The sequence below is a fragment of the Eurypyga helias genome, unplaced genomic scaffold (assembly GCF_000690775.1).
Source record: "Eurypyga helias isolate BGI_N326 unplaced genomic scaffold, ASM69077v1 scaffold603, whole genome shotgun sequence".
In the NCBI taxonomy this organism is placed as follows: domain Eukaryota; kingdom Metazoa; phylum Chordata; class Aves; order Eurypygiformes; family Eurypygidae; genus Eurypyga; species Eurypyga helias.
In genome coordinates, this window is record NW_010241793.1 from 25,906 (window position 1) to 38,525 (window position 12,620).

Sequence of the window (12,620 nt, forward strand, 5' to 3'; positions counted from 1 at the left end):
ATGAATTAAGAATAAAAATCGCTGAAGGATTGATTACCTGCTACAAAAGATAATGCACATCTTGATGCGTTCATTGAATTACTTCGATCTGTGAGCAAATGCTCTCTATTAAATACTTATATTGCTTAAATCCTCAAATTTGGTACAATTGTGGACGAATCCTGCAGGCCCCAGGGCTGCAAGTGATTCTTCAAGGGGAATCGTTGCATCTGTGCACAGCTACAATGAAGAACCTCAAACTGAAGGGATCCACTGGTGCACGAGGCTTCCATGTGCATAAATTAATTTTGCTTCATTCAGACACCTGTACATCCTGCTACAAAATTGATCTGGATTTTGTACACATTTATGCATAATTATGGTAAAAAGGCATTATGTTGAGAAGATATTTGTTGGTTGAATATCAAATATCCTCATTGTGCTATTCTTCTCAAAAGACCTCAAAAAATGAGCACTGCTGCTGAAACAACCTCATCGTTTTTTAATATATTGTGTCATTTTCATACATTATGATATTTTATTGAAATATTTGTCTATGGAATTTATTAATCTTGGTGCATTTCTGATTTAGAGTGGCTTTTGTTATAGTTTCTAAAACACTGTATTTGCGTTGGTGAATGAAAATCATAGTTGGTATAGTAACCTCTACAGGAAGCAGAGGCCCAGTCCAACAAAATATTTAAATATACCATCTGCATTTCAAGCAACAGGAGTTTTATTTCCTTTGTGTATGCAGAGTTCTGAACATGAATCCTGGTAAGAGTACTGATGCCGTTGTGTTTGGATCGCTTCAGGCAAGGAACTTTTGTACCATTTGCAGCCCCCAATCAGTGTTGCAAACATGCATCAAAAATATGCTGAAACTAGATGTTTTAATTCTCACAATGTTGCTCCTAAATTTGACACCTCCTGAAATGTTTTCCATGACAAAGCTCATTGTTAAATTGCTAAAAAAACCCTCTTGAGAATATCGATGTATGCCTTTTCATTTTCAGAGTTCATTTAATTTCAACACCTGATTTTATCTTTTATTTTATTCCCATGTTACATATCTGACAGTTGTGTAAAAGTTCCCACGTTCAAGTCATTATACACCAAATACTCAGTGCTACAGTCCTTCTACACAGCTATTAGCAAAGCTTCTGCTTACAGATGCACTATGGTAATAGCACATGTCCCTGTTTGAGGAACATATTTCTGGATGAGGGTGTTAAGACAACCACCGCAGAAGAATGCAAATGAGAAGTAATGGCAATTCTTGGCATAGTAGTTTTGCAGAGTGGCTGCTGAGTTTTTAGTGTGTATGTTACTGTGCAAAATCCAGACACTTTCCACCATGTGTTTTGTCCAGTTAAAAACTGAGTCTTGGCGATCTGACATAGAAAACTTTAACTGAATTATGGCTTTCTCTGGTGAGCTAAATGTCATCTGTGTACATTTTTCTTTCTCTGGGAAATATGTATAGCTCTGTATTCTTATTAGGACTGTTGACAGCATCAAGCAAAATACTCGCAGTCGATGATGCTGCAGCCATATCTGCTGTACTAAATGGAGTTTTCCCCAGCTTTGGTTCTCCCAGAAACCAAATGCTTCACCTTGACTTTGACTGTACCTTCACCTGGGCTGTCACAGGTGTGTGGGTCAGTGTTGTATATTCCTCCTGCTGGTCACATTCCCTTTTCCATTCTGTGCTGGTGGTTTCTGAAGGGCAGTTCCAGTGCAAGCACAAATATTGGAATTTGAGTGATTGATTGACTGGGTTGTTTAATCTTTGCAGTGAAAGCACATGGTCTAGCTTTGAAAATCTTGTCTCATGCATTGACTGGAGATTGAAAACTGATCTGGAAATGTTTTCAAATTTAGGACTGTTAGCTAAGATATGTACTGTTGTACATAATGTGTTGGTTTTATCACTAATTATCATGAGCAAAGGGTAGAATCTACATCATATTTAGAATCTAGATAATATAGAATCTACATCATATTTCACTTAGAGAAACTTTAATTTCTGTTACCATTACTCATGTGAATAAATCATCTGGATGTTCTTGGCCATCAGCGGATATTGAATGAATTCTGAAGAAAGCCCTAGAGAGAATGCAAAGGTCAGATTTGGCCAGCGTGACTTCCTTTGACAAAGAGCAGAATTTGCTTCCTCTGCTAAAGTAGTTTATCTAGGATTTAATTAATGAAGATAAAATTATTGAGAATTGATAAATTTAATAAATTATTAAACTCAGGAAATTATATAAATTGCTTTCTAACCACGTTTTTTTGTATGTTTAGCTTATAGCAATGAAGCAGTTCTGTTGGTTAGTGCTTTTGAATAACGATGGGAATATTTTGCATTTGTTTTGGTTGAAAGATTATTTGAGTCAGTACAGAGCAGATGGAGTCTCTGACTGTAAAGAGTGATTTTCAGTGCATCAGGACAGGAAGTGTCTGTTTAAATATTTATACGATATCTAAACAATGGGCCTAAACCATTGTTTTGCTCTTGTGGAGCATAGTGATTAAAGGAAAAAATGGTTCACCTCTAAGTATTTCATGGGTAAATTTGCTCTTTAGGGGGCTTTGGGAGAGAGGAAATACCAAAACCAGCCCAAAACAAACAAACAAAAAAACCCACAAAACAAAAACATAAGAGACAGTGTAACACATTGAAATCAAAACTATTGAGGTTTAAAATAAACATTCCTGTCTGAAGGTGGGATTTGTTTTCTAATTAAAAAGTGAAATTAATATGAAGCATCTCTAATTCAGATGGTGTCAAGAAGTAAGAAAATATGGAAGTGGCTGAGGCGAACACTTCTTAAAGTATGAACCCGGTGAGCTGGGACAGTGCTTTAAGGACAGGTTTGCTGGAGTTGCAGAACTGTAAAGTCTGTCTCTGGGGGTAGTGTGGGTTTTCGTACTTCTCTTTCTCTTCTCTTGAGAACACTCTGATTTACTTTTGCGATAAACCCGTAACAACAGGGGGATCACATTGCTGAAATGAGTTTAGCTGGAAGGGATACATAATGTCAGCTGAAAAATAGCACTTGGTAAATAAGTTTTGGCCATGGTTCAGCAAAAACCAGATCCTGTCAGCTAAGTAACATTCTGTTTTCTTAAAAGTGCCTTTTAGTTGAGCAGAATTGTACAGTGTCTGCTTTTTTTGGGAAGAAAAAAAAGACAAGACCAAACCAAAAACCTCAAACCAAAACCCACAACAAAACATACTGGTCTGTCACACATTTATTCTCTGATGTACCCTTGTCATGGGAAAGTGTTAGCAGGTGGGAGGTAGTGAGTAATGTCTAGGTCTACATCTAATATTGGGTCCTGGGTGAGGAAGTAGTCTTCAAGAGCCTATATTAACATGTGATGCTCAGCTGGCCTGTGTTCTGTCTATGCCATCTGCCCATGCAATGTCAGCCCTTTCTGAATTGTGGGATTAGAACAAGGGAAAATGAAACAGGTAGAAACTCGGAGGCTGGGTAGAGTATTTCTGCCTTATCCATATTCTTGGTAGGTAGGTGCTTGTGTCTGTGCTACCTTATCTGGACCATTTCCTAAGAATGCAGAGTCCTTATGTGTAACACACAGCTGCTGTCACCTGGTGCAGACATTTTTAATATTAGAACCTGCACTGAAGCTCCTAAAGCTGTGAACAAATTATGGAAATAAGTGTTGCTGTTTGGGCTTCAGGTAGGAGGAACTGTTTCTCAAAGTCATTTACGTATTTTAGAAATGTGAAACTGACATGGCAAAATAAACGTTCCAGCAGAAATAAATAAGCTGGCCTTATTTTTTCTCAGCCAGTAAATTGGGAAAACATTGTTGTGTAAATACATTGTAAGCTAGGAAATTTTCATGTCAACAGTGCTGGTTTATGACAGGATTCAGAATAGCAGTCTTGCCAGAGGAGATGTCAGACAATCCTCCTGTTCTTTCTTCCTTGCTCTTGTTGAAGCACCAAACCATATGGCAAATTAAGTCTGATTTTTATAAACTTTTCATTGTACTGAGCTTAGTATGAACTGGGAAATGCACTTTCTATGAACAAAGCAGCCATTATATAAGCATCTTAATTAGGGGATGTTAATGTTCTTCCTTATATTCCTGGGAATATGTAGCTCCCTCTTGTGGCTAATTAAACATTTTCAATAATCATACTTCTGAAAATTAACTTTCGTGTGATAGCTATTGCTCCTGAATAAACGATGGAGGGGTACATGGAGCATCTCTAACCTGGGCTTCTTATTACCGTACCCAGCATAAGTCACTGTGCAATAACTACATGCATAGATGGCTTCATAGATAGGAGGGAACGGTTTGCACATACTTCCACCATGAACGTGACTGCTTCCTGAAGCTTTAAAAAAGCTGAATGGACACATCGAGTCATGTAGAAAAAACTCTGCTGTCTGGTCACTCTGTTGGTCCTGCACGTTATGTGCTGAAGGATGGTTTACAGCCAAAGTGGGGATGAGATATGGGATGTGCTGTAGTTCCAAGGGGTACAAATCTTTCAGGTACCATGCTGGGATATCTTGCCATCAAACTCAAGGATAAGTTTGTTGTCAGATTTGGACTTGAGAGGAAATTTTCCCTCCAGTCAGGTTTGCAGAGACCTTTATTGCTATTATTACACTCCTTTCTTTCTGTCTAGTGTGGAGAAAGATCTGTATATGATTATCTGGAATTATTCTGATAAATTCCCTTGCACAACCTGTAATTTGTTTCGGTTTTTTGTGGCTTGTTACAGTGGTGGCATTGCCCCAGTACTACATCTTACATTTGTCATAAGCAGTTAGGTCATGTTGGATGGCTGTGATGGAGATTGCTGTTGTGTAGACATCTCTGAATCAGATTTTCACGCTGACCTGTGGCGGACTTCAGGCCTTTCAAACCACTGTTCTTACACTGGGTGGGAAGGTGCGCTTGACTTGAACGAGTCTCAGTAATCAGGGCAGAAGATGATCAATTCATCTTCTCCCTACAAAAGTGAGGAATGGTCATGACACTGCAGAATCATAAGCATAGCTTTATGTTAAGAAAAACAGGTATTTTTAGGCTTATGTAAAAAAAAAAAAAGAAGAGATGTTTTAGAAAAGAAATGGAACAGCAGGTAACTTGTCAGTAGGAACAATTAAGTTTCAGTTTCACCAAAAAACCTGAAGTTACAAAGTTATTTTGCTCTTTGTCACCTGCAGTGTTGTCTGCCCCTGTGTTTTGGCATGGCACACTCAAAAACACATGAGAAGAAAACTTCACCCATTAGTGTTTCTGACTTGGAAGGCGGAAGAAAAAAGGTGAAACAACTTTTTAACTTTGAAATTTCTCTCTCCCCCAGAGGGCTTGAGAGTTGAAATTTTATCTCTGAAAATACTGATTTCCTATTTCATACCTTGTGGCAAATTGTTCTCAATTAATATAAAGGAATAATGATGCTGGAGTTTGGTCAGAACCTCACTGCCCTGTAAATCTGCAAACCAGCGCTGCTAAACAAACGTGTGTTTCCTCAGGGACATTATTAAACACCCTGCATACTTATCTCCAAACGGGAGCAGGTCCAGGTTTCTAAGGCCACTTTTTCCTTTCCTCTTCCTGAGCAGTAATTCAAACAAGCACATAAACATTTGACTTAATGTTTCTGTGGAAATATTAACGATATACAATTGCTAGGAACAAAAGAATGTGAAACAGCAGAGGGAAGGAATGGCTTGGCAAGATTGTCAGCCTTAAAGGACAAGATTAATTTATAATCCTTCTAGATTCTGGTGTACAAATACAAATTTACAAAGCATGTAGCTTATAACAAACATTGTGTAGCTCTGCAAGTTTACATATGCTACTGTCACTAGTGTGAGACAGCCTTGAAATTGGATTTTTAGGGATTTTTTTCTTATGGGGAATTAAGGTAGTGATGGTAACAAGGATTTTCCATATACGTGTGTATATATAAACATAAGTTTGGAAAGTGGACGGATTCCAACTGTGTGACTAAGCAGAGTTCTGGGCATGATACCCAGATATTTTCATGAGCAGTTCTTTCCCTTGGTTTAAAGTCCTGGGAAATGGGGGACTGGGAGGGGAAGGAAGGAACCAACTTGGAATTGGTCTGTTTTGCAATGGCTTTACGATGGCTAACAAAAAGGACTGAATACTCAGAAAGTAATGTGTGATGGCTATCTGATATTGTAAGGGTTGTTGTGAAATAAGTATGCTTTATGCCACTCAGTGGAATCGGTCTTTTTGTGTAAGCTTGTAGCCGTTTTATCGATCTAACTGAAAAAAAGAAATAGACCTAAAATGTCGAATTCTAAACACAGAATGAATACAGTAGCAATGGAATAATAGAAACGTTAAGTAGTGAAATAGAGGACAGTAAAGATAAGATAGGAGCTGGCTAAGGACATGAGCAGCTTTTCCAGGGTTTAACACAAGGATTGCTCAGTGTTTTCTGAATGATTGAAACCATATTTTGTCATAATATATACTGCCATACACTGTATTTTATCATTATATATTATTGACAAGGACTATACCTCGACATTAGGTAAAAGATCAAAACGGCTTATGTGGTTTTAGACTGATTCTGTCAGTTTTTATACCATGGCCTGTAACCCCTTGCTTTCTGCCTTGCAGGTCATCAGCAGTGAAGGGACAGAGGGAGCAAAGTTCCGACTCTCTGGCAAGGGAGTAGATCAAGACCCAAAAGGAATTTTCAGGATCAATGAGATCAGTGGGGATGTCTCCGTGACCCGAGCCCTTGATAGAGAAGCAATTGCCAATTACAAGGTGAGTACTCACAACAATAGGATCTCTACCTCTGTGTTGATAGTACATATTTTCTGAATGGGTGTTTGCCTGTGAAAGGGCTGAAGGTATTGAAGACTAAATTGCAGCTAGTGTCCTAAAAAATTGCAGCTAGTGTCCTAAAAAATTTCCAGAGGAACCCTTTGTCCTCTGGAAATGGTAAATGTGTTTATTTTTACATGCAATCAAAACTCTGCTCTCTACATGTAACTGCTGTTATTTATGTTTAGTAGAAATACTGTCTGAATATTGTATATGCATCTGATTTGTGAATACAAAATTCTGTTTGGACAAAAGAAGATCTTTTGGGGAAGTTGCCACTGAGGTACTACATGGTTATACTTTGTCAAGCTGTCAGTGGAATATACTATTCCAGTCCATTTTTAGTAATGGATGTCTTTTAATAGAGATAAAGAGGATTCTGTTAATAGGAAAATGTTAGCAGATAAGTCTCTGTCAGATGTGTGTCCTGCAAAGATTTTTACTAAAGGTTCCTTTCCTTATCAATAAATGCTATGTTTCTCTCCACTGAAAGTCTAACAAATGATCTCTGAAATCTGTAAAATAAGTGGACTTCGATGCCCTGAAATGCATAGTGTAAGGAGAGGCTCTGTCAATTCACGGTTTCTATCTAGCTCTGGAAACTCAGATAAATTGAGTCTGGCCACTTTGATATCTGAACAGCAGAATCCAAAGTGCGAAATAGCTCGTACATGTCCATGTCCCCCCCTTCAGCCACAGCCTGGGGGGCTGACCTCTGTGTCCTCATGCAGCGGGCAGCGTGCGGTGCTCCAGCCCATCTGGGGCACAGGCTCCGGTGACGGGTCTGGCTGCCATCCCTGACCTCTTTGTTTTGTCTTCTGCTGTGGGGTAATCAACCCTTGTACTTTGGGTGTGGTTTCTCGCCTCCTTTGGAAGAGTTTGCCAGTTAGATGACTAGTCATCCTTACTCAAACAGCATTGCTAAAATTTACCATATGTTGGTTTTCAACACTTAAACATCTATTTTGCATCCGGGTCTACACTGAAATGTATTTTAACCACTCGCACAGGATTTGTGGTGGTTACTGATGTCCTTCTTAAAAGAAAAACATTGCAGTTTCTCTTTTTAACACTCTTCCTCATCTTCATTTACCAGCTGTTTCTTATTTTATCAGTGGCTTTCCACCTTAATGTGCTCAGTACAAACCTTGAATATTTTTTAGTGGAAAATCATAGTAGTCTTTTCAACCTAATGGATCAAACCACAAATGGCCTCCTGTCTGATTTGGCAAAGTATACACTTAAATTAAGACAAAAACATTTCCCTAGAGGAGCCTTTTTGAAGCAATGCAAATTATATACAAATGGTGCAGTGTAGTAGGTTATCCAGAGCAATGTGAATGTATATCCTAATAGGCTGTAGTGCTTTCTAACCTGTTATGTAGCACTCTGCTCAGCACGCTCACTGGCATCCTGGTGTGCAAAATGCAGCTGAAAAGTTCTGTAGGAGAAACCCTCAACTTGATTAGTCTGTCTTTGAATCCAGCGCACTGTTTTCCAATAAAGATGTATCATGGTGTCAGGAAGGCAGCAGGATTTTCTCCCTGATTTTCTTGCTACACTGAAAGATGAATTACTTGAAAGACCCTTAAATTTCTCTCAAAAGTGTTTTTGTTTTCTGACTTGGTTTGAGGTCCCCCCTGCCCAGTATTGATGACCTGAAAGAAAAATTTCAAAGCAAAAGGCAAGCAAGGAAAGAATAGATCTCCATTAAAAATACAAGTCCTTTGCAAACCATTGTGCCATCAAGTATATAAGCAGTGGTAGGGCAAGGATAAAAAGACAGAAATCTGTTTGAATACTTCCAGCTACACAGAAGACTGCTGTGCATGAGCACTGATATTTTGGTTTTTGTTTCCTGTGCTTAGTGCGCATTTACTCAAGGGCTGAGAGCTAAAATTATGTTAATAGGGCACAAAATAGAGCTCTAGTGATCACAGTATTTCATAGAACTTTGCAGATTTTACCATCCATATACCTCTTTTTTTTTTAATTAGCTAAGAATATTTAATCTATTATGAACCTTTGTTGTTGTTTCCACTGAATGCTTAAAATTCTGCTTTTTGCTGCCCTCCTTCTCCTGGAGGAATAATGAAAAACCTGTAGGAGTTTGCCCACATGTTCATTACAAGGAATCATGATTCAGTTAGGCAAGTACTGAATTCTACTCAGACAACTGCTGATTGTCTGAGTTAATGACTTCTTTCTACTGTTTATTTTTAAATATTTCATTTTTAGTAAAAGATGAAAAGTATTTTAAAGTAAAGTGGAAATCCTGTCTGGGGTTTTGCCTGTCTATTGGGTTGCAACCCAGTTGCATGGCAGCTGTGTTTTCAGATGGGTTCAGTTTCTGTTTATTAACAAAAGAAACTTAAACTGGCAGGAGGAACGTAAGGCAGGTATGTTAATGACAGCCACCCTATCTCCTCAAAACAGAGTTATTTAGCTAATTGATTTATGAGTTTATATTGTATGAAATCAGTCAAATTGTTAAAAAATGGACAAGGATGTGAAATTCCACCAAAATAAGAGTGTCGGGGTGATCACTTGCCGTAGTTAGTGCAGGAGGATGCAAGGATGTTGCTGTGCCCAGGAAAGACAGACTGTTTTAGGATAGTGTGTATTAATTCTTCTTTTTTCTTCTAAAGAGGACTGATAAAGAGCATCCTGATAGGAATTCTCTGGATCAAAAAATGGTTTTACTCTGGTGCTTGCTAGAGCCTGTTGATGAAACTGCTAAATGATGCTCTGAAGAAGGGGCTTAAGCAGAATATGGGCATAATATTAGATTGTTTCTGGGTCGGTGAGATAAGCAGGTAGCCTTGAGATCCATTTAGTAGGAGTAAGAAGTGTTCAGTTGTACAAATATGCTCTCAGAAATAATGTCTTTAGTTTTCTCTCAGGATTTGAATAAATACGACTACTTGGATATTTCAGACAAGGGCAAATCATTTTTTTGATTTATTATTGAAAAAAGCAGATGTGTGAAATCAGACTAGGAACTTGGTGGGGAGACTTCAATTGGATTGTCTAGTACAAATCAGTTAGACACCATCCAAAATTGCCAGTAACCTCCGCAATTCTGAGTTCACTTCAGATCCATAGTCTGAGTCCAGCAGAAGTATTAGTGACTTTTCAGCTGAAACTTTTAGCAAAAAATATCAAAAGAATCAGGTGCTTCTAAAAAGAACTGCAAGAATAGAACTAAATGATTCCAATGGATATGGAGGTCCAGTTGTGCTGTGTTGATAAAAGACTAGATGATGGGGAAAGGAAGTTTCAAAAAGGGCCAGTGAACACTGGCTGAAAAACGGTTGTTACGGAGTAACCTGTTAATTAGGAACAGTGAGCTCATTTTGAGAGCCTCACACTCCCAGAGGTAATGTATTTGTAGGCAGAACGTTTTCATGCAAATAAAAGCAGGAAGAGTTGCACGTATTGATTGCCATGATGACAAAAATTGCCAAGTTAAAGAACTGTGTTTTGTTCTTTGCTCAGTTAGGGAGGCTCAGAAGAAATGGGGTCAACATTCCATTAACTGTTTACAGTTAATGCCTGAGATTTTGGTTAGACATTCCTTGGACAAAGCCTGGAGTTGTCTAACCTTGTTTCCCATCACTTATCGCTGCATGTAATCCCCGCAGCAGTGAAAGTCGGTTTTGTAACCTTTTCAGTATCAGTCGGAAATTGCCAACCAGTCGGTACGGGGGGTATTTGAATTTGGGTCTCAAGGTTTGAAAGGATGTTTCCATCATTGATGGTCTTTTCCATGACTGCTTACTAAGTGTAATTGTGTGTGGAAGGGAAATAATCAGAAAGTGATCCTCTGCAAGCATGAAATGAAGAAGCTTGATAAAACTATTCAGTGACAGTGTGCAAATTAGAGCTGTGACCACATTTACCTAGGCAATTTGAACTGTTAATGAAGAGTTAGTTTTAATTATTTTTTGAAGTAAAGAGCTTTATTTGCTTTAGAAAATTGTTAACAAGCAGAGGTGTGAAATCAGCTTTCAGCTTTTTTTATAATGACAGATCACACTTCTGTGGAAGGATTTCTTGCAACTGGTAGTGACAAACTGAGATATTTAGAAAACTTGTTAACCAGACTGAAAAGCAAATTCGGACTGTTTGCTCTGTGTAGTCTTGTCTCTGTGCTGAATAACAAGCAGACTGAGAACAGGCTGAAGAGTTCAGACCAACAGCAACCAAATTGCTAGTGTGAACGGCTTCACTTCAGGTTACATGAGACTTGTTTCTGTGTCCGAGCTGAGCATGTAGGGTGATGCTGCAGTCCTATTGGACTCTATTTCTGTGTTTCATATGGAACAAATAGCGGAAATGCTTCACATTCATGAGGAAAACTAGCTTGGTCAGGTGGCAAGGAGTATTTTCTGCCAAAGATTTTTAAGTACTCGAGTGCATTTCTACAGATACTGAAAGTATTACTGTAGCAAAAATCTGGAAGTGAACTTGAAGTAAATTATCCTGTAATTTATCTGGAAGTAAATTATCCTGTACTGAAGAAAAAATTTGTCTGCTGTGTAGGTCCATTGTACAGCAGGCACATTCTTTTCAGAATGATTTATCATATTCTGATACTGAATTGCTGCAAAATGCAGCGTGGTGGTACATAGACAGCACACAGAGCATGCTCCTCTTTGAGAAGGAAAACATCAACCTGCTTCTAACCTCAAGACTGGTCTGAGCTGTATTTTGATCTTGGTTACCTGCACTGGCAAAAGTGTAAGTGAGCTCTGTTTTGAGCTGAAACCAGCTGGTGAGGAATGTCAGACCTCAGTCATCTCCCACTAATACCCTGAAAAAAGTATTATTTATATTATTATTATGGGAGGAGTTTGGTATTGTGGAGATGTACATTTCAGTAAAATGTGCTTGATTTAATGAAACCATGAGTAACTCACAGAGAAAACCTGTTAAAATATTGGTGATATACTCCCAAACTCTGTCTCTTACATGAAATAAACTTGTCATAATGGCAGACCACAAATTTTCTGGGAGGAATTCTGATTTTTTAGCAAGGAGAAGAGAAAGAAAATCTAACTGGAAAAAAGAAGAGAGCTCTTGTGCAGCTACTGGGTATGATTATTAATAAGCTAGGAACTTATTTAAATAAATGACCTTTAAGACTGACATACAGCTGGAAATTCTGGCAGTGAAGATGATCTCTGTAACTTGCGTTACACACGTGTATGTAGAGGTTGCATGAGACTTCATATGTTTGTTTCTTTATGTAGAGATGTTTATCCATATATTCATGAATGTGTTCACGTGTTGGGGCACCACATAAATTCAGAGAGGATGGTTTTGAATTAATTTAATATTTTTACTACAGAGAGAGAACTAAACTGACTGAGAAAGTGTCATTAGGTTGTTGTGTGGCAGCATCACTTGAAATTTAGCTGTGCCTACATGGACTCTTCAGTAAGCAAGAGGATGATAATGTCTATGTAAAAGAGGAAAATTCATCACTCCGAATTTTCCAATTCAGCTAAAAATAATGAATTGTTATTCTCAAAGAAATGTTGGCCAGCTCTTAAAAAACACTGAATTCCCTCTGTCATGGCTGCACATGAAGGAACTGCAGGCTGCTCCATATCCTGAGTTAGGCATAATAATCTTCACATAGCAAGATTTATGCCTCAGCAGTTGCACTCCTGTTCATGTAATGGTCACGGTCTGTAATTTCTATAAACTTATGTTCGCACAGCATCAGACTTAGCATCAGAAATTGGTCAATTCACAGTTAAAATTCA

At 38.3% G+C, this 12,620-nt stretch overlaps 1 protein-coding gene across 1 annotated transcript in view; it reads left to right on the top strand.

Annotated features, from left to right (window-relative positions):
- The window catches only part of CDH13 (cadherin 13), a gene marked incomplete at its 5' end in the record, with an annotated part of 267,510 nt that overhangs the window by 23,155 nt on the left and 231,735 nt on the right, over nt 1–12,620 (top strand). The window contains one exon of the mRNA XM_010148860.1: nt 6,634–6,786. Coding sequence (XP_010147162.1) covers nt 6,634–6,786 — 153 coding nt within the window. The remainder of the gene's footprint in view (nt 1–6,633; nt 6,787–12,620) is intronic.